At 41.5% G+C, this 23,056-nt stretch overlaps 1 protein-coding gene across 19 annotated transcripts in view; it reads left to right on the top strand.

The window, feature by feature from the left end:
• The window catches only part of MAGI2 (membrane associated guanylate kinase, WW and PDZ domain containing 2), a 1,141,222-nt gene that overhangs the window by 1,014,439 nt on the left and 103,727 nt on the right, over positions 1 to 23,056 (top strand). For 18 of the 19 annotated variants that reach the window (XM_075926597.1, XM_075926590.1, XM_075926502.1 and 15 more), the window contains one exon: positions 695 to 884. In XM_075926597.1, coding sequence (XP_075782712.1) covers positions 695 to 884 — 190 coding nt within the window. The remainder of the gene's footprint in view (positions 1 to 694; positions 885 to 23,056) is intronic. The other variant, XM_075926517.1, reaches the window with a different exon arrangement.

Raw genomic sequence — 23,056 nt, forward strand, 5'->3', positions numbered from 1 at the left:
CACTTTTCTATATGAGTAGCGTCAGTGAGGCAAATGGAGCTATGAGCAAGTGCCACTCAACCTGAGTAGTATTGCAGAATGGGTTCCCAAATAATGATAGACCCAGCTGCCTGAGAGATCACTGCTTTTGATGTGTGACAAAGATGTAGCTGTTTTTGGGTTAAGAACCTCTGATTTAAATAGAGAGATTTGGTAGCAAGGAAACTTTGGTGGGGAATCCTCCAATCTCGAAATTACTACATCCTATTTTTGGTTGGACAAACTCAATTATGCTTGAGGATATACTGGAAAGTTCATCTATTTCCATGGAGTTCCCTAGTAGGGGAAAAATGAAGCAAGTCAGACAAGAAAGACTTTGTACATATGAGAAGGGTGCAATACATAGTTGGGAAAGACATGGCTGTGTTTTTTTAATTATAGCTGTTTCTCTATTGTGTATTTTGTTATATCTGTAAGCACTAAGACCTTAGAATAAAAAAATTAATTAAATAAATTTATTTTAAGTAATTTTAAAATAAAATTTAGAGCCTCTTTCAATCCCAAAGGTACCCAGAAGATTTTCTAGCCCTTACAAAATAAATGTATATCTACCACATGTTGTAACTGAAGCCATTTTCTCTACAGTATTTAAACTAGTCACAGTATGGTGAAAAGATGTTTAATCTTTTTTTTTTTTTTGTATCATTTATTATAGATGATGGAGCGATGGGAGAATCAAGGCAGCCCTCAGACCAGTTTATCTGCTCCAGTTATACCACAGAGTATTCCCTTTCCACCCACCCTTCACAGGAGTTCGTTTCCTGATTCAACAGAGGCCTTTGACCCAAGAAAACCTGACCCATATGAGCTATACGAGAAGTCAAGAGCTATTTATGAAAGTAGGCGTAAGTGAAAGTGCTGTTCACCCTGCTGAGCATTTAATAATTGTAAGCATTTGCCTATGAATGTGTCAAGGCTGACATATTTTACATAATTATATCTATTGTAGTTTAAAGTAACCCAGACATGAATCCAATTACTGCATACTATTACAAATGATTCAAAGTCTACCTTGATACATTTATTCTAAAATTGTCTAAATTTTACATATTTAAGTTTCAACTTTTGTACAAGTATGTTTTCTTGCTATTTCCCCTCCCCAGTTCCAAGTCTTAAGTCCTCATAGAAGAACAATCTACATCAAAGTATCTTCTTTGTAAGTTAACTGACAAGGTGATGCAAATTTAACATTAAATTATTCTGCTTATTCTTAACCTTAGATTGAAGTATAAAAATGAAACTTCTGGTTGGTTGGTTTGTTTTACATACAGTGACTTTCTGCTTGTTATTATACTATACCTGGCTGTTAAAAATTCACTAACATGTAATATCTGAAGATATAGAGAAAACAAAACTATCTCCAAGATTCATATCATTATTTTCTTTTTTCATGTTTTTAAGGAATTTATTGCATGTATTCCACATCAAGGCATGTCTACACTAGGAAATTATTTCAAAATTATTTATTTTGAAAAAATAACTCCTGAAATAACTATTTCAAAATAGCATGTCCACACTACAGAGAAGCCTCAAAATTAGTCCAAGGCAGGCTCCCTTAATATGAATGTGCTACCTCTACTTAGAGCCCCAGAAAGCACCAGGAATTAATTACTTTGAATGATGTTGGGTACTAGTTATTTCAAAATAGCATCAGTGGAGCATCCACACTATCGCTATTTCGAAATAGCTATTTTGAAATAAGCATTATTCCTCATGGAAAGCAAGAATTATTATTTAAGACTAACAAGCCCATTATTTTGAAATAACGGGCTTGGTAGTGTGGACGTTCTGCTTATTATTTCGAAATAAGGGGAGTTATTTCAAAATAACTCCCTAGTGTAGACCAGGGCCAAGGGAAAAAATATTCTATATATATATTCTCCTATAAAGTTTTACATTAAAATTATATGCTCTATGTAAACTAGAGCTCTTAAATTAAGAACAAATTTTAAATATTATGTGTTATTCTTTACATTTTTGTTCTTACAGTAATTATCTTATGCTTGTATTTAAAGCACCTTTCTCTTTGAAGGCTCTCCAACTAATAAATAAATTATGGGCAAAATATTGCACTGAATTACATTGGTGTAGATTCAGATTAGCTACCTTGGCATCAGTTTGACCCTGTGTACTGGAGATAGGCCTAAGGCAACAAAGTTCAGATTCAGAAACAGACTTTTACAAAGGCTGGGAATGCCTGATTTAGTTTTGTTTCAAAACCACGTCTACTATATATCACTATAATAAGTGAATTATTTCAATCACTGTTGTTATAAAGCCACTCTGAAATGAAATGTGATAATTTATTAAATCTGTGTTTAGAACATTACATACAAATACCTGAATTATCAGAAAGAGAAAACAAGAATAAAATCTATATCATTTTCTAATAATTGTGTCAAAGTACCCCAAAGTAACCCTGTCTTTATCTAAAAATCAGTGATCTGGAAATAAGATGGGCATTTCTCAAGCATACAGCATAATTACTGACAAGGATAATCTGAACTAAATTCCTTATCCTTCTACTCAGCATACTATGACACTCTCCCATCATTCTTTATCATTGTGTCACTTTGTCACCATTCTCCCATCATCCAGGCCCATAACCTGGGAATTATCTTTGACAATTCTCTCTCCATTAAGTACATTCCCAAGCTAGGCCCAAATCTGGCTACTTCTTCCATAATAACTTATCTAAGAATCTACATAATCTTTCTACCCACACTGCTGAAACGCTGGCATGGACCATAAACCTAATGTTCTCTGGCCTTTCTTATGCCTTTCTAATGCCCACATCACACTCTTCCACTCCATTCAAAATGCTGCTGCCAAAACCATTTTCCTCACCAGTCATTCTATATGTATTATCCCCATCTCAGATGCCTCTACTGGTTATCCCTTTTTTCTAACGTATCAAGTTCAACCTTTCAGGGTGTTTCACATTTCTACCCTTCCTTTCCTTTCTGTTCTTGTTTTTTATCACCCCTCTTCCCACCCCTTCCACTCAGCTAATGATGATAGCTTTGACTGCTCACTGCTCTGCTCCTCCAAAGTACCCTCTTTAACTTTCTTCCACATAGCTCCAAATGCACATTACCCTCTCTCCACCAATTTTCTCCTCCATGTAATCTATTTCTTCAGTGTCACCTCCAATAAGCTAGCCTATTAGTAATGAGCAAGGTAGGTGGTCTTTGGATATAGTTGAGTAATTATTACACAAAGTTACAGACAGTGGGATGATAGACATGTAATGGAGTGGTGAGTTGGCCAAGTGTATAGAAGATTATACGTATTTCGACTGTGTCTTTCTCCCCCACTCTTTGATTGAGATTTTTCACTCAGGCTATGTCTACATTGCAGCCTTTTGTCAGCAGAGACAATGCAAATGAAGTTCTCATTAGCATTGGTCATGCCGTCATTTGCATATTCTCTGCTGATGCTTTTTGCACAAGAGATTTTTGCGCAAAAACAAGCAGTATAGATGGGGCCATTTTGTGCAAAAAACCCTTTTGTGTAAGATCCTGTCTACCTCCTTTTTTGAGCCATAAGGGATCTTGTGCAAAAGGTTTTTTTTGCGCAAAACAGCCCTGTCTACACTGCTTGTTTTTGCACAAAAACCTCTTCTGCAAAAAGCATCAGCAGAGACTATGCAAATGACAGCATGACAAATGCTAATGAGCACTTCATTTGCATTGTCTCGGCCGACAAAAGGCTGCAGTGTAGATGTAACCTCAGTTATGGCCCTTTTTGTGATTCTATAGCCAGTAAAGAATATCTCAAATACAGGCCTTGCATAGGATCATGGAATATCCTGTGTACTCTCTCATATAACCCCCTTGTATTCAGGCATGTAGCGCTTTGAGCATTCTTAGTAGCCCATCAGTAATCTTGGAGTTTGAAGCCACATTTGTTCCCTTTTAGCCAACATTGCAAGAGACACAGTGTAGAATTCTTCTTCATGGGTGCTCCGCTGGTGTCAGGCTCATTACGGTGCCACAGCTCGGAGATTTCGAATAGCTGTGGTCAGCTGGGTCGCACATGTGCGATCAACAGCTTGTACCATTCGTACCCTTTGATCGTTGCGCTCACCCGGCTCCCTGCTCAGTTCCTCTCAACTGTCCTCGGCCACAGACAGAGCTCTTATCTCCTCAACCTTTCTTTCAATCTCCTCAGGAGAACTGTAAAAAAAAAAAAAAAAGGAAGCAGCAGCAGCTTTTAATTTAGTTGTAAATAGGTTACCCCCTTGTTACTCAACATTTCTTTTCTTATTAAAAAAAACCCCCAAATGATCGTTAACAAGTGATTTAAACCGCGGCTTCCTGGTCAGCCAGTAGCGGCTTTAGCCTCAGGCTGACATTGACCAGAAACTTTACTAATCTAAGGATTCCTGGATCCCCAGGTTTTAAAAAGTGCACCCTGTGTAGAGAGCCCATGCCTGTGTAGAGAGCCCATCCCCCAAAAATGCAGGCACTGCTTGAAACTGACAGCCCACTCCCAACGGGACAGAGATATGCACCTGAAAATGTTACTGTTTGATAAAGTGCTGGACCCAGACTCTTCTGCAGCAAAACAACCAGGGGAGAAGCAGAAAAAAAAAGAGTCTCCTCCACTGAGCCAGCTGCACAAAAGAAAAGAAAGCTGTCCCCTGCGCGCTCATGGCTGCCTGATCCTACAAATAGGATCAGCACAGGAGATAAGCCAGGGGCCTCCGGCTCTGCCCCATGACCCTTGGTGCCGGGGTCAGAGGCAAAAACAAGGAAGACGACAGCCCCAGAGAGATCTCTCTCAGCGCCGAAGGCAGCTTCAGTGCTGACGAGCGGCACCTGCGCTTTAAAGCCACCGGCACCACACCATTCAACTCCGCCTGCGGTGCTGGAGCAAAGGCCTCTCTCTGCAGTGGGATCAGCACCGAAGGGGACTCCGCCAGCACCGACAAGCAAGCTGGCTCTGATGCCAGCACCACAGGATGATCCCATGGTGTAAACCGTGGCAGCACCGGCAGAAAAAGCAGCAGAGCTGCTAAACAGGCAGGAGCTGGCACCAATAGAGAAGCTGGCACCAGCACAGCTAAAGCGACTGGCAAAACACAGAGACAGGGGAATACCTATTCCCCGTCTCCAACATTCTCACCAGGTCCCTCCCCCTCACCTCTGCTATACCAGTCACCACTTCAGCAGGTTTACCGCCAGGACAGTCCAAGACATCACTACTATGACAGGTCTCACTACTCGTCATACAGATCTCGCTCTCATTTCCATGATCACTACAGGAAACGATCCTACTCTCCGCCACACAAGCAGTCACCACATTACTCTTATTCTCTGCATTGATCCTGCATGCCGGTTATGACAGGCGATATCCAAGTTGCAGATCGTCCAGGTACTCGTCACCTCACCCATCTGACCGATACTATGACCACCGTCATGACTCTCCTTATTCTGTGCGTCATTACTATCACCAGTGCACACGTCACCAATCTCCTCGCTCTGATCCACTGCCAGCGCAACATACACCACCGTAGTTACCACATAATCACCAGCTGACCCCTCCTGTACGCAGTCCAGGTGCAACCAAACAGTAGTCTGAGACTGAAGAAGGCCAATTGTCGGAAGTGGAGGACCAACAAACGGATGTCCCAATTCCTGACCTTTCGTCTTCCTCTCCTGATGAGCTGGTGTTCCCAGCGGATATGTCTCCTCCGGACGACTTCAAACAGTTTCAGGACCTTTTCAAATGGGTGGCCCAGTCCCAGTAGGTCCAATAAACAAAGGAGCAAATGAAGCAAAATCGGCTTTTGAAGAATCTTCACCCAAGACGGAGTGCAAAAGTTGCCATTCCTATCAACAAAGCCATCATGGAGGCTACAGAAGTCCTTTGGCAGACACCAGCATCGGTCCCACTGACCTGCAGGGAAGTGGACAAGAAATACTTTGTCTCTTCCAAAAATCTGGAGTTCCTGTTTAATCACCCACATGCGAACTTCTTGGTGGTACACAACAGCGTGCCAAAACATCACAATACAAGATGACGTCAGATGTAAAAAAGTTAGATATATTCAGTAGGAATGTATATTCTTCCACAACCCTGCTTTTACGCATAGTGAATTATGCTGCCTTGTTATCTAATCACAACTTTGATAACTATGAGAAGATTTCTCAGCTGCTTCAGTATCTACCAGAAATCAAGTGTCCCCTCTTGAAATCCTATGTGCAAGAAGGTTTCGCAGCAGTGTGAGCTAGCTTACAAATTTCATTGGATATGGCAGACACAGCGGACCACATCACTACGACAGCAATAGCGATGAGACGCTTATCCTGGCTTACGTCTGTAGCAGTCCCCAAGGAGCTTCAAACGAAAGTGGAAGACCTCCCCTTTGACAGAAACAAATTATTTATGGAAAAAACAGATGAGGTCCTCCATTCAGGAAAGGATTCCCGCTCAACACCTGCCTTTAGGCGCAGATGGTACTATCCCTATCAGAGGAGGTATGACTACCCCTTTCAGAAGCAACATCATCAACAGCGACCTATAGACCAGTTGCGCGCAAGACAACGCCCACAGCGCAGATGACTCCAACCACCTCATACAGCCAACCAGCAAAACTCAAAGCAGCAAGTTTGATGATTCTGTCAAGGGCATGCAGCAAGTCCTTCCAGTAAAGATGGAACAGCAGGTCACCTATCTCTTTCACCATTGACTACAACCTTTTCAAGCTCAATGGGTGGCTATTACTTTGGACCATTGGGTATTACAACTCATGGTATCAGGGCTCACAATCCCCTTTACAACCATACCACCGACAAATCCACCAACCCCATCCCTCTTCAGGGACCAATCTCACGAGACCCTGTTGAACGAAGAGGCCCAGCGTCTGCTGTCCATAGGAGCTATGTCGTTCCTCCCCAGTAGGGGAAGAGGGTTCTATTCACGGTATTTTCTCACAGAGAAAAAAAACAGAGGGTAGAGGCCAATCCTCGACCTCAGGAAGTTGAACAAGTACCTCTGCCGTCAAAGGTTCAAGATGGTGACTCTTTCCAAGATAATGCCATCATTGGACAAGGACGATTGGTTTGCAGCTCTCGCCTTCAAGCTGCGTATTTTCATATAATGATCCATCCAGCTCACAGACGTTTCCTCTGCTTCATCATTGGTGACAATCAATTTCAATATCGCATTCTACCGTTTGGCCTTGCATCCGCCCCCAGATTTTTTTAGACTCTGGCAGTTGTAGCAGTTCACCTGCAGTGCAGAGGCATGATTATATTTCCATACCTCAACAATTGCCTCATAAAAGGTCAATCGATGATCACAGTAAACAGACAAACCTTCCAATTGCTCAGACTCATAATCAATGAGCAAAAATCGACTATAGATCCCACGCAGATCCTAAATTTTATAGGAGCACGACTAGATTCCACCTCCACTCATGCATACTTACCTCAAGAGCATTTTCAGATTATACAGGAACTAAACAAGGTTGTCATCCATGCCCCTACAGTGACTGTGCTCACGTGCCTCCGCCTCATGGGTCATATGGCTGCCACCACCTTTGTGGTTCACCATGCGAGACTCCATTTATGCTGCCTGCAGCATTGGTTAGTGTCAGTATATACCCCAACAAAACACAGCACTCACAAGGTGATAAATCCAACCCCTCTAGTTCACAGATCACTAGGTTGGTGGTTGAACCCCAAAAATTTGCTAGCGGGGGTTATATTCCAATGTCAGCAGCCATCAAGCCAACTCACTACAGATGCCTCCCTTGTTGGATGGGGCGCACACATCAATGGCATGTGCAGGGGAGATGATCTTCAGCAGAGGCCGTTCTACATATCAGTCTCCTGGAACTAAAAGCCGTATTCATCACTTGCAAATATTTCTGGAAGCACATTACTGGTACAACCGTCCGGGTCCTGACAGACAATATAGCCACAATGTATTATATCAACCATCAAAGAGGAGCGTGTTCCCGATTGCTCTGTGCACAAGCAGTCCACCTATGGAATTGGTGCGTGCAGAACTACATCACCACGATAGTGTCTTACTTACCAGGTACAAGCAATGTCATGGCAGACGTACTCAGCAGACATTTCCCTCACAACCACAAGTGGGAAATCCATCCTGATGTCCTGAACCGCATTTTCCACGCTTGGGAATCACCTTAGATAGACCTTTTTGCTACCTATGACAACAAAAAATGTCACCTATACTATTCGAGAGGGGGCGTAGGCAAAGGGTCCCTTGGGGATGCACTGCTAGTCCGCTGGGATGGACCTCTGCTTTATGCATTTCCACCTACGGTGCTTATACCGAGGGTGAGACAAAAGATCAGAGACAATTCAGCTCGAGTTATTCTCCTAGCACCGGCATGGGCGAGACAACCTTGGTACCCATTCCTCCACAGGATGTCCCTACAACCACCACATCCTCTGCCCCTCCCCCCCCCCAGACCTTCTTTCTCAGATCCACACCTCCTTGTGGCATCCGAGACTGGAGACCCTCCATCTGACAGCGTGGCTCCTAGCTGGTTCGACATAGAGGAGCACCTTTGCTCAGATGCGGTGAAGGCAGTTCTTTTGCACAGTAGAAGGGAATCTACAAGGAAGACTTACCTGGCAAAATGGAATAGATTCGTGGGTTGGTGTAAGAACAGCAACATCGATCCATCCTCTTCACCAATACATATGATCCATCCTCTTCACCAATACATATGATTACGTACTATCTCTTGATCAAACAGGTCTCTCTATCTCTACCCTTAGAGTGCACTTATCCGCAGTTAGCGTCTTTCACGGACCCATTGATGAGCATTCGATCTTTGCCCATCCGCTGACTAAGAGATTGCTTAAGGAGGTAGCAAACCTCAAACCTCCCCGAAGTCCCCAACACCCCTCTTGGAGCTTGGGCTTGGTACTAGACACCTTGATGTACCTGCCTTTTGAGCCTTTAGTCATGACATGCTCACCATGAAGGTGGTATTTCTATTAGCAATTACGTCTGCCTGTAGGGTCAGTGAACTGGCAGCACTAATGGCAATGCCACCCTTCACGGTTTTCAACAGAGACTCGATTATATTGCACACTCATCCTGCATTCATCCCTAAAGTTTCTACACAATTTCATGTTAACAAACCTATTATTCTGTGGGTCTTTTATCCAAAACCGCATGCCTCCGTCCAAGAATCGCTACTCTACACCCTAGATGTATGTTGAGCTATAGCTTTTTACATCGACAGAACACAGACCTGGCGCAAAACAGATCACCTACTAGTATCCATAGCAGACCACACCAAGGGCAACCCGTTATCATCACAGCGTGTTTCGAAGGGCATAGTTTCTTGCATCACTATCTGCTACTTGATCCGCAACAAGCCCCTGCAGGTTTTACCTAGAGCACATTTCACCAGGCCAGTAGCAACACCCACTGCCTTTGTCCACAGAGTCTCATTGCCGGATATTTGCAGAGTGGCCACATGGTCCTCAAATTTGACATTCATGAACAATTATGCAATAGTTCAGCGGTGGGCAGCAGATTCCTTGGTGGCTTCAGCAGTACTTTCAGTCATTGACAAACCCTAACTCCGGAAACGTAACATGAGGTACTGCTACATAGTCACCATCAGTGGAGCACCCACGAGGACACTCAAAGAAGAAGAAGTTACTCGCCTTTGTGCAGTAATGATGGTTCTTCGAGATGGATCCCCGTGGGTGCTCCACATCCCGCCCTTCCTCCCCGTTCTGGAGTTGTTTTTCTCTCTTTCCAGATATCGAACGGTGAGAGGAACTGAGCAGGGAGCCACATGCGCATGACGATCAAAGGGCATGAATGGCAGAAGCTGCTGATCGCGCATGCACAACCCGGCTGAACACAGCTATTGGAAATCTCCGAGCTGCAGCGCCAGGATGAGCCCAACATCATCATTGGAGCATCCACAGGGACCCAACTTGAAGAATCATTGTTACTGCATGAAGATGAGTAACTTCTTGTTTCACCCTTTGTATTTTGCTTGCCTTCTTAGTCAATTTTTCCAAAATGGTTAGAGTCCCAAGTTTATATACAGGCCCCTAAATAACTTGCCAGAATTTCCAAAGTGTCAAACAACCAGCAGCTCCAACTCTGAACATGGGAATTTAATTTTAGGTACCCATTTTTGAAAGGTTGGCTTTAAATGATAAACTCTTTAGGGCAGGAACTGTGTTTTCCTGTGCATATGTGGACAGTGTCTACCATCTTGTGGATGTTACTTCAATACAGATAATAAATATTAATAATCCAATCTTTTTCACTGTTCTGAAAAGTTATTTTCGATTGAACCTCCTGGCAGCAGTTCTACCTACACTCATGAGAGATACATATTTGAAAATGTTTGATGCGGAGTGGACTAAAGCCAAGGAGATTTGAAAAAAGAGTTAGTGGAGCCATATTTGAACAAACTTTGCAAACAGTTTTCAAGCATGGCTCTCTCGGGGCTTAAGTGGGAAAAAAAAGAAAAGAGAAAGAATTTCAGTGCTGATTTGTTATTCTCCAAAGTGCTGTGTTCTGAGGAAGACTGTAAGGAGAAGAGAAAGTAAAAAGGGACTATCCATCATTACCAAGTATTTCTGGTAACTCAGCATTGTTGCTCAAAATATATTTGACTTGATGTCCCATTTTAAGGAGCGAGCAGCCCTTTGCAAATAATTGTTCCCCATATGGGTCGTTTCTCTAATAAATGAAGTATTTTAGCAGAGCCCTGCACTTTCAATTCAGCATGAGCAGCACCTTGGGGTGAAGCCATCATGACAAGAGCTGACAAGTGTAAATTATATATTGATTACCTGACAAGACAGAAAAAATACTTTATGATGAAAATCAAGAAATACCTAAATGTACAGTATGAGATCTGCTTTGATCTTAGATCCCAATAGTTGTGGAAAATATCAAGATCAATTCATATTCAGCCCTAATATGATTCAAATATGGTTGCAATCTGATATCAGTATTAACATTGAGGTAGGGCTTTTGTCCCCAAATAGGTGATTTTGTGTCATGAAAGACCTTCTCTCATCCATCAGAAAACATCTTCTGACCCATGTACATTTATGAGCAAAAATCCTTAAGCTAGATTTTTAGTTCTAATTGCTTACCACTCCTCATGCTCAGCAAGTTATTCTAATTTATCATGCTTGGTAGGATATTCCATGCCAATGTTGTTCTTGTCTTGGGAAGGAATAAGAATTCTGGATAGACTTACTTGAACACATCCATTCAAATGTTTGGTTTCCCTTGAGTTCTGCCCTAATGAGAATTGGAAATTGTAGATAATTGTAGACAGAGACAAAAATCATGAACCTAAACTGAACCCAAGATGAGGCAAGCAGAGGAAGGCTACAGTAACTGTACTTCTCAGGGTTTTAGAAATATCCTGGTCTTCCATGCATCCCTGAAACAAGATATTTTGAAACCAATGTTTTCCTGTGGTCTAATGAATTCTTCTTTGCTTATGCCATCCTTCTGATGTTTTAATGTAATGCTTGAGAGCTGAAAGCACATACATATTCCCCAGTTCTCATGATTGCACATTTCTTATTCACACACTTTTGCCACCTCCAACTTTAAATCATTCTTCTGAGCAGGGCTGGCCTTACCATGAGGCAAACTGAGGCGGCTGCCTCAGGTGCCAGACTGTGGGGAGGCGCCACTAGGACCCAGAGTGTAGAAAATTGTGTTTGCTGCTGGTGCATATATATTCTCTCTGAACAGAGATGGTGGAGTGCTTTGCTGGAGGAAGGAAGGCACATGAGACATAACAGGCAGGCAGAAGAAAAGGTGGCATGGGGGCATCATTTGAGCTCCCCGCCTCAGGTGCCAAAATGTTGTGGGCCGGCCCTGCTTCTGAGTCCAGCAGTGTCTCCATTATTCCTGTCAATTTAGTTCAATGGATACTATGGACAAAGCTCTTTAGCCCTTTGAATTCATCCCCCTCCCTGTTGTTTTTGTATTATGCAATAGATTCAAGGATTCCAAGGCCAGAGGGAATGCAGGTTGACTTCCTGTATAACACAGGCCATAGAACCTCTAAAATAATTTCTAGAGCAAATCTTTTTAGGAAAGCATCCAATTAATAATTCCTAGAAACTCAACTCTAGGCCCTGCTGAAATTTGAACTCAGAATCTCGCAGTTACTAGGCAGCAAGTAGGGTTGCCAGGTATCCGGTATTGACCCGAACAGTCTGGTATTTTTGCCTCCTGTCCAGTAAAAAAATTCAGAAAATACTGGACACCTAAAATGTCCAGTATTTTCTGAGGGGGTTTCCAATACCGGACACCTGTCAACTCTACGACACTCAGCAACCGGGCCCAGCCCATGCCCCTTCCCCCTCCCCCCTGCTTACCTGTTTCCGCAGGGGCTTGTTTTATGGCTAAAACAGAAAAACAAAATGGCTGCTGGCAAAAAAAGTTTCTTCTTAAAGGGGCCATGCTTAATAACTGCTGTTTTTGCTCAACAACTTTGGTCTCCCCCTTTTTTCTCAACAGAATTTTTTTCCCGGTGTTCTGTTTGGGATGGTGGAGGGGGGCAGTGTTTGGTATTTTTGATTAAACCATTTGGCAATCCTAGCAGCAAGTCTTACATTCTCACAGAGTATTTCCTGGAACCCAGGGCTTCAGCCTCTCAGGAAATGCCCAGGGCTTCAGCCTCTCAGGAGATGCTGGAGATAAGAGCTTCAGCCCCCTGGGAGGCACCAAGGTTCAGGGCTTTTGCCCTGGAGTGGAGGGCCAGGGCTTTCTTAAGTTTGAAAATATCTATCAGGCCTCAGATCCGGATGGTTCAGGTTGAATTTACGCCTGTTAGGTACATTTAGCCTACTGAGCCACACTCCCTCTTAAAGTTATAGGACCAACTCAGGCTCCTGAAAGGGGTTATCTTGGAGTCAAATCTGGGACCTCTCATACCCGAAGCATGACTCAAAGCTGTAGAATAGATCAACAAGCTGGCAATGTGGGAAACAAAGTGCAGGAAACCCACTAACCAGTGAAGCAACTAAAGTGTGGGTTGAAAGGTGGGAGGGAAGGGAGAGGGGTTTCAAAATAACACACACCAAGCTTCATAGCAGATGGTTCTGTCAGTTTGATACTCTTCAGCATACCCTTAAAATTTAAAGTACATATCCCAGAATAGACTTATTACCACTCTCATGGCATGACTGAGGGAAAAAGTAAAGTGTTCATTTTTCCCAAAAAGTCCAAATAATCCTGTTGTGGAATCATTTGAAAAAAAAGAGATCATGCTACATATTTTTTCATGTTCATAATTAAACTGTATTTATTAGGTCTGCTTAGCTTAATATAATACTACTGTTATTTTGTATTTATATAGCCCATGTCATCTGAGGATCTCAAAGCACTTTACAGACACTCTCCTATGATGACAAGATATTTGGGATCATTTCTTCTATGATAGCTAAAAAGGGAGTGTATTCATTAGGTAGAGCAAAGTTGCATGAATCCGTCCTGCTTGGTTCTAAATCTGGCTCTTGCCAGACTGCTCAACTCATCACATCACTTACCTTTCCTACAGAGGATAAAGATGCTTTACTTACCTCTTTCTTACCTAACAGAATATTTTTCTAACCTTGGCATATCATGTATCTTTCTGACCTTATATGGATTTTTGCCACATTGATGGGATGTGTTCGACATTTTGTGTTTGAATCTGAATTGTAAACTAGACTTCTGAATGGAAATATTATTCAGAACATGTCCAGGCTACAACTGTTACATGCACTATATGAACATTTTATATAACCACAAGTTTAGCAACAGAGATTAGACAGTGATGACCATGTCAAATGATGCACTGCTGCAAACAATGGTGGGCAACTGTGCTTCATTTGCTGTAATTCTCTAAAATAGCATGTTTGTCACGGTAGCCAGCCACAAGCAACAAATCTCTTGGAAACAGCTCCAAGCAGCAAAGAAAAGTCAAGAAGAGATGCTTTAGAAAGGTGTCTCTATATCCACAGAATAATGGAAGCCCAAAATGTCTGACAACATGGGAAGAAGAACGAGAAGAGCCTTCTTAGCATTCTTTGAAACAATTGCCTTTATGGAGCTTACACTCATAGATGAAATTATTATTTTGCTGCAGCATAGCATGAAGGAGATAGGTTCATATTAAATAGGAACCCTACAGATTTTTTTTCCATGAGTAAAATTTTTACCTGTAAGGTTTTGTTGCTTAGAAGACATTCTCTCCTTACTAGAATATAAAAAACCATATCATACCTTTAATCGATACATATACATTCCATTAATAACAATGAAAGTTAAATATATGACTCAGGAGCACCAGATGGCGGAAGGAATTACAAGCTGACTGCCATTCAGCAAATGTTATTGCTTCAGCCAGAGAGCCAACAGTTTTCCTTCTCAGGAGTTAAATACCAGATAGTGTCCTGAATTTAACATGTTTAATTATTTTCTTGCTAGAATACAAATATATGAAAATGAGAAGAAAAAGTAAAATCTAAAATAACAAAGATCAATTAATATCCTTCCCACATAAGACAGGTTCTCCAATGTTCATGTTCTTTAGCACCTTCATATTTCACTGTTTCCCAGCTCAACCCCAGGGTGCAATATTTTGCAAGTACTTCCAATCCTCCCTCAGTTACTTTTCTATATTGAGTACTGATTGTTATAAATATAAAGTTTATGAGGTAGGATTTCCCCAGCAGCCCCTGCAGTAACACATCAATCAAGCACTGATGTGAAAATTGTTAGGACTCTATATGGCACAATATTCCTTATGGTATAAACTGTTTACAAATTCCATTGTACTTTCCTGTAACAAAAGTATTATAGTGAAATGTTTCTTCCCAGTAGCTAGGATGCATACATGAGTTCTGTCGTCAGTGTGGTAATCCAAGGCTGCTGATGTGACACAGAAATGCCAGTAGAAAGAATGTGATAAGTTCTTATTTAAGCGAAATGTGGACAGCTACATTTCCAGCTTTACTGGCAGGCCAAAAATTCCTGCTTTCTAAATCTCTCATGCTGCTTTTTCTTCTGATCTGGAGAGCAGTCAGTTACTTGTCAGTTAAATGCATCATCTGTAAGTGTGTGCTTGTAATAGAGTGTGCTCACCTCTTGTAAGTGCCTTCTTGGCCAAGTGCATGCACCTGCACACTCTTTTTCAGATTGTCTCTGCTCTGTTAGATCAGTGCCCTAGGGCTCCCTCCCTAGAAACAATGCCTTTGCCTTCTTGGGGATTCCTGGCTACCGCTCTCCAGCTGGGCCATAATAGCTCAAATCCCACTCGGTGATGCATCAATGTCCAGGCCAGTCCCAGTCCCACTCCCCTACTCTGGGTCCCAGAGGGTCTGTGCCCCTTTATCTATGTTGCACAGCTTCTCTGATTCCCTGGGGCACTTCCCCACTGCTTTGTGCCATCTTCACTCTCACCTCAGGCTCTTGTCCTGTGACAAACAACTCAGGGTCCTTCTTGTTCTCCTTGGCTTTTGGCAGTGCTGCCCTGTCACTTAGCCACACGCCATCCACACTCCTTCAGCTCCAGCAAAAAAAGAGAATTCCCTTCGGCGCTGTAGCTCTTCTTGCACTAGGGCTACTGGGCCCTGATTGAATATATCCCACACAGCTTCTGTAGGCAGCATGGAAGACCTTCTCCTCCCTTTTTGGGGGGGAAGGGAGGAATTGGGAAGGAAAGTATCTGGGGGAATACACCATCACAATGCTGTCAAATAGTTTGACCAGTTTGGAAGAGAACAAAAAACTACGTCCACAACAACTTCTGAATCCTCTTTAAACAAGTACATAACACATGTATGCATGTAGTGCATTTAATTAGTGTAGCTTTAATGAAATAAGGAAATCAAAAATTTTTCACCTTCAGGTTTATGAAATTGTTTCTAGGATTGGGGGATTGCACTTAATTCAAGCACTTTTATTTTAATGTAATCCCAACACTTTATTTCTTTTGTAGTATTACAATAACTGGTCGATTTAGGTTTGATTTAAAATAAAATCAATGGGAAATATTTTCCAGACAGCATTAAACTGATGGAAAATATGACACCCTGAAAGTTCCATTAATAAAGGCTAATGGTTAGACTCCCTTAATGTGATGCTTCTTAAGAGCAGATAAAAATCAGTTTTTGATAAGTTTGTAGATTCATCACGTTGTCACTTTAGGGCCAGCCCTGTGGTCTGCAGGCAATCAGAACTCATAAGTCAATTATTACTCTATGTAAGGACATCACAATTGAGCTGTTACAACCAGCCACAAGTAGACCTGGTTAGAAATCTGGAAATGTATAAAATTTTGATGAAAAATTGAAAGAAAAATTCCATAGAATTCTCTCTCACACACACACACTTTCTTCAACCAAAAGATTTTCTCTCATTTTTGTGTGTGTGCATGGTTTCATCATCTGCCACATGAATTATAATACATCAAATATAAGTTTTTAACAAGTTATTTTTTTATTTTGGAAATCATTCTTAAAAACCCTTTCTTCATGAGGCAGCTATGGTGTAGTGAACTGTACATGGGGGAAAGATCTGGTTTCTAGTTTCAGATCTACTACTGAATGCTGTTTGGCAAGTCATTTAGCCTCTTTGTTCATTGGTCACTTCTGTAATAGAATGCTTTCCAGCCTTTGTAAAGTGCTTTGGGATAAATAATGAATTTATAAGTATAAAGTATTGCTTACTGTTGTCAAACTATTCTCTAAAATATAGTTACGGTGACTAACTTACAGTGAAATATCTCCTCCATGCTATACAATTTTGTTCCACATCCTTTGCTACTCCAATCTATGATATAAAAATGTCTTATATTTTGCATATAAAAATAGAATTAACTCCCCTTGAATCAGAGAGAATCAATATTAAATGGAGAGGCCAATTTAAGAGGCACATATTAAATCATTCCTGTACTGTGCATCTTTTCTGAAAGAATTACTTGTCATTACAAAGCATGTTTGTTGGTTATAGGAGCTGACAATATAACCAAAGCATTTTCAAATAGGATTATGAGACTATCAACACTCAGGTATCTGGATGAAAAGTGATTTTGATTGCCAAACTGAAAAGTCATTCCCAAAGGATTATGTTAATATGAAGTGTCAGTTTTACCACTAATGGAAGTTTTCAACATGCTCTAATATGTTTCACTCAAACAATTCACATTTTTTAAAAAGTTGCTTGAATGTTTTTTTGCCTAAAATAGCAGATCAGAAAATAGAATGTATTTATAAATGGTAATTCACAATATAATGAAGATAATTTAAATTTAATCACTGAAGCAATGAGTCAAAATAGTGTCTTTTTTTAATGTGGATATAACTCTAATGAGAACTGCTTGCATGAAACATTAGGTAAATGGATCCTACTGCATATGTTTGGAATGGACACTGGGGGTATGATTCTACTCTCATTATATTCACTGGAAAATCTCCCCTTGACTTTAAGAGGAAGCAGGGGTTGATGCTTGATGTAAAATATATTTGTGTGTTTGTTCTGCACTCAGCACAATGTGAATTAGGTGCTATGGCAATACAAATATAATTATTGTGAATTTATCATCATCATAGAAACAAGGAGTCTCAGTCATGGCTTCATTGTTCAAGGCACAATTCAAACACGGGGTGGTGGATGGTCCCTGCCTGCAGAGAGCTTACACTCTCAGTAGACAAGATAGACGTGGGCTAAGGAAAGAGGTAAACACACCAGCAGAGTCAACAACGTGTTGGCAGGAAACATCATGTTGCTGTCACAATTTTATTTTTGTGAACGGGAGAGGGTGTAATCAGGCAGGCATCATATAAATGGAAATGAAAGGGAAAAGAAGGGAAGGTGAGGTGGATAGGGCAGGGCAGAATAGGGGAAGGAGGGAAGATACATAATAAAGATAACCTGATGAGACTGTGAGGGAGAGGGAGGGATCCTAGTGTTCTATATGCCCAATTCTGGATCCAAGATGGTGCTAGTTTCTTTCCCACAGGATACAAATAATTCCCATAGGTGTCAATGCGAATTATGTTACCATGTTTCTATCAATGGGAGATTCACTTTTGACCTCAGTGAGGTCATGCAGGGGATGTTGACAGAACTGCAAAGCCCCTGGGCAAGATTGGGGCCAGTTCCACGCTCGGGGAAGGGGCAGAGCCTCAGGCAGCAAGGTCAGGGTGGGGACAGCCAGCCTTCAGTGCCACCTGGAGCATGACACACTGTTCCTCACCACCCCCGCTTCAATTTAAAGGACCAGAAGCAGCAATGGTGGCCAGAGACCTAGACCCTTTTGAATCACTGGGCTTCAAAGCAATTGCCACTTTTGCACCCCCTGTCGGCGGGCCTGGAGTCAGAATTCCACCTCTTATATTTTGATTTGTGGAGTAATTACGACTTGTTATACATATTTCAGCTGAAGAAGAGTTCTGTGCGAACTCAAAAGCGAACTTCAGTGTTGTCAATTCAAAACAACCAAAATGAACTTAATAGTCTATAGCTAATCCGCTTTTAAATGAAAAACCTAAAATATACTGAGAGATATTCAGCCCTGCCAGTTCTGTTTCTCGTCATTCTGGCAGCAAAGAGCAAATTTAAAATTGGCTTAGAATTTCCCTAATATAGGAAAATTCCCTAGTGAAGATATATAGCCAGACCCTTGACAGCCCCTCCACTCTGCCATTGTTCTTAGAATGGCCCTTTTGAGTGACTGCCAAACATCTCTTCTTCCCCAAACCCACAGCCGAGAATTTATGTAGCAACCTTCAGCACTGACTAAAAGCAGTACAAAATCCTAATCCTTCAGGAAGTAGGTATAAGACTCAACAACTTCTGCTCAAGGAGTTCCATTTAACTAGTAGCAGTAATAGGTTCCTCTGCAGAACATGGACCAACAAACAGAGTTAAACACCCCTCAGAAGAGTTAAACAAGACAGACTTAATCAGTGCAATATCCTTTCCCTGTTACAACTCCATCTACCAGGAAATAAGGAGGCATACACCATTGTAAAGGGACCAGGAGTTTCCACTTCAGTCTGACTGACTTCCTTTGTCCTAGACAGATGAACATCATCTCTCTCTTTCTCCTTTAACTTTCATTTTTCTCCTTCTCTCCCTTTTTAGCTCCTGTCAAAAAAGAAAAACAATCAAAGACAAATAAAAATAAGCTCTGCTTGAAGTTCATATATGGGCAGAGAACGACCAGTCAGTTGTTCCTTTCACTGTCTTTGTCTCAGGAATCTGATGCCAGACTGCCTGTAGTCAGCCCTTCCCCAGTTCTTGTTCTCTTATTGAGACCTGCTTCCCTGCAGAGCTGCTTTCACACAAAGGTCCATTAGAAGCATCAGAAATAAGAATTTGAACCTGACTAGCTCCATTCCAGCACCCAACATGTCCTCCATCTAGCAGGCTATGAGAGAAGCCACAGAGATGGCAGACAGAATCCTGCAACTCCTCATGAAATTCCGTAAGTTCTTCGTGGTTAGGTTAATTTCTATCAGAATTGCCCCTTGTCAGGTTGATCCTGGAATTTTCCACTTTTGATCTGGATCCCTTCACTGGTCAATACACAAAAGAAGAGATGAATTCAACTGTGCTGTTTTTCTTAGTTCTGCTAAGGGTACGTCTACACAGTAGCATGAACCTCAAAATAAGCTACACAATGTGAGCTATGCTAATTGTGTAGCTTATTTCAAAATAGCTTATTTCAAAATTTGGCGCTGTCTACACTGAGCTAATTTTGAAATAAATTGCTATTCCAGCATTTTCCTTAATCCTCATGTATGAGGTTTACAGGAAGCCAGAATAAGAAGCCCGTTATTTCAAATGTATTTAGAAATAACGGGCATGCTGTTAAGATGCACAAAACGCTATTTCAGGATAACAGACATTATCCCAAAATAGTGCCACTGTGTAGATGTACCCAAAAGGTGCCAGTCAGACCAGATACAGATCTCCAGGGTGGTGATGGCTTTGCCCCTGTACTACATACTTCCCCACTGGACAAAATAGCCCCTGGGCTCCTGCCACTGTATATGGCACAAAATACCCATTAGGAACTTTTCAGTGGAGCAAGAACTTCAGTATAGCAGACTTCCAACTGTTATTCCCTTCCAAACATGGTGACAGTTTCCATTCACTTTGGGTATGGGATTCCAACGCTTCTATACTCTTTCTGTTGATTCCCTGTGCTGGTTTGTTTATAACAGAGGAAGATTTTATCTGTGTTCTTACTAATATCAGCACAACTACCTTCCCTCTTGAGCCATCACTATAGTCATCCCATTCTCTCTGGCCCAAAGTTATTTGGGGGTACTATCATTCCTCTACCTCCATTTCTACGTGGCATATCTCAAATCAACAAGAATGCCTTCTCTTTTCCTCGTCTCCTCCCCCACCATGAAAAAAGCCTTCTTGCCTTCACATCTCTAAACATTGGAAGTTGTCCTAAGAATCTATGTCTATGTAATCATATTTATGCATCGCCATTCACTAGATCTCTAATTCTTCTTGGGTCTCTGACTCCAAGCTTTCCCCCTTTCTTTTTCACTGCAGAAAGCAGTTTCTTCACATGGACTATTTAGTCTTTGCTTCTGCTTCAGAGACCCTTATGAGCATAGTACCTCCTACATCAGGGAAATCATCGTGCTCCGCAATCTGCTCAGCATCAAGCAGATCTGAAGAAAGTATACTCTCCCTAGTGTTCTCTATCTTGCCTTTGGGTGCAGGGTAGCTTTTCCAGAGTGGTCTTCTTGTCAATGGCATCTTTTCCTGTCCCCCACAGCCCTGAGAGACTCATACTTGCATGTTCCCAAACCTGTTTTCACCTGCCTGGTAGACTGGCCCCATGCATAAGTTCCTTTCCCTCTTCTCTGCTGCCCCAGTGAATAGTTTCATAAGATTTCTGATTTGCTCTCAGATGCTTTTGCCTATATGTAATCTCTGCAGTCTTTGCAGACACAGAAGTAGATTAATTCTTGTTTTAAAATTACTTCTACTTCTGAATCTTTGGATTCACATTCAGCAAGGCTTATTATGTTTTCCCTTGAGCAGCTAAAAGATTCCATCTTTAACTGTTGCCCCCTTGAAGTTTTGACTGGAAGGATACAGCCTACAGTTATGTTTCCCTTCCTCTAGATAGAACTGTTTAAATTTCTGTCGTAGATCTAAGAATAAAATCCCTTCGTGGGCATTTAGGCAGTACCAATTTGCTTAACTCTTACTGTTTAGGCAGTAAGGTAGAACTTCAAGGCAGTTGGAGTGTGTGGTTCAGAATGGATCTTGCTCCTCCACTTTTCTATTGAGACATTCATCTAGACCAGTGGTCCCCAACGTGGTGTCTGCAGGTGCCATGGTCCCCGCCAGGGCATTTATGTGCGCCCACCGAATGATCTGGGCCATCCCTGCCCCAGGCGCGTGGCGCATGAGCAGTCCCTACCCTGGGCGCGCAGCACATGTGTGGTGCTGGCCCCGGGCACATGGCACATGGGCAACCCCTGCCCTGGTGCCGGCCCCAGGCACGCAACGCATCGGCAGCCTCTGCCCCGGGTGCACGGCACATGCACGGCGGCACCCCCGGCACGCAGCGCGTGTGCAGCCCCGCCCCCGGGTGCTCGGCAGCCCCAAAAGGTTGGGGACCGCTGACCTTGACATCTGGTTGCAACTGAGGCTAGAAAAGCCAGTTGTTCAGGAATGGGAAATTCTCAAGCTATTTCCTTACCCAGAAGAAAGCAGATCTCAAAGCATTCTTGGAAATATCAATGTTTATAAATAAATAAATAAATAAATAAGTAAATAAATAAATAAAAATTAGTATCTTTATTAGCAACCATCAAAGAGACCAATGAATGTGAGTTTCCCCTGGAGACAAGAGAATGCAACAGGTGATTTTTAGGATATATATTAATATTGTGCATTTGAAATAATGTGCATTAATAGTGATCAAACATACCAAAGCCTTGCCATTGAAAGAGAGTGAATATTGATTATGTACTTTAGATGGTGTTATTCTTAGTTGGAGCTTGCCATAAAGAAAATGTACGTCATGGCTGCTCTGTGCTCTTCTTCTGAATTTCCAGACATTTGTGGAAATCTCTCTTCACATTATGGTGGTTAGAAATAAGACTTTACAGCAGATTAGCAACATCAGATTCTGCATTTGTGAACAAATGGATCACAAAATTCTAGGATTTTCTGGTGATCGCAAAAGTGACAGACTGTAAGGTGGTTTCATTTAGCCTGTTATTAAAATATTGGGTCCCATTTTGGAATCTGCCAAAGGGCAGGAGGGGAGGGGAGATCAAACAAACCCAAGAGAATGGCCAACTTTTCCTACAATGTTTTCATTTATTTAGCCTGAACGCTCTTATTGTTTGGAAGATGAAGACACCAGGATGTCTTTTAAGTAATTGCTTAAAGCATATTTCACAGCTTGTTAGTGCTCAAAATCATCAAGGGTCTCTGAATAGTTTGGTGAGATTTACCATTTCTAGCAATTTGGTTTCAATAAAATTAGGGCGGTCGAGCTACTTTTAAAAAAATTATCACAATTATACTTGCTGTTAAACAATAATAGAAAACTATTTATTTAAATGTTTTAAAGTTTTCTACATTTTTAAATATTGTATTTCAATTGCCACAGAATATGAAGCCTAGAGTGCTCACTTTTTACTTATTTTTGTTACAAATATTTGCACAGTAAAAAAGAAAAGAAATAATATTTATTAATTCCCCTAATACAGGTGCTGGAGTGCTATCTATCATTAAAGTTGAATTTACAAATATAAAATTATGTACAAAAATAATTGCATTACAGATAAAGCAATGTGAAACTTTAGAACCAAAGCTCTGCTTTACACTAGGGGTCTAAATAATAATAATAAGCAGAGCATCCACACTATCAAATCCGTTATTTTGAAATAACAGACTGGTCATTTTGAAATAATAACTATGAGGATTTCTATGAGGAATAACACTTATTTTGAAATAGCAGTAGCATGGACACTCCACT

The sequence above is a fragment of the Pelodiscus sinensis genome, chromosome 1 (genome assembly GCF_049634645.1).
Source record: "Pelodiscus sinensis isolate JC-2024 chromosome 1, ASM4963464v1, whole genome shotgun sequence".
Classification (NCBI taxonomy): domain Eukaryota; kingdom Metazoa; phylum Chordata; order Testudines; family Trionychidae; genus Pelodiscus; species Pelodiscus sinensis.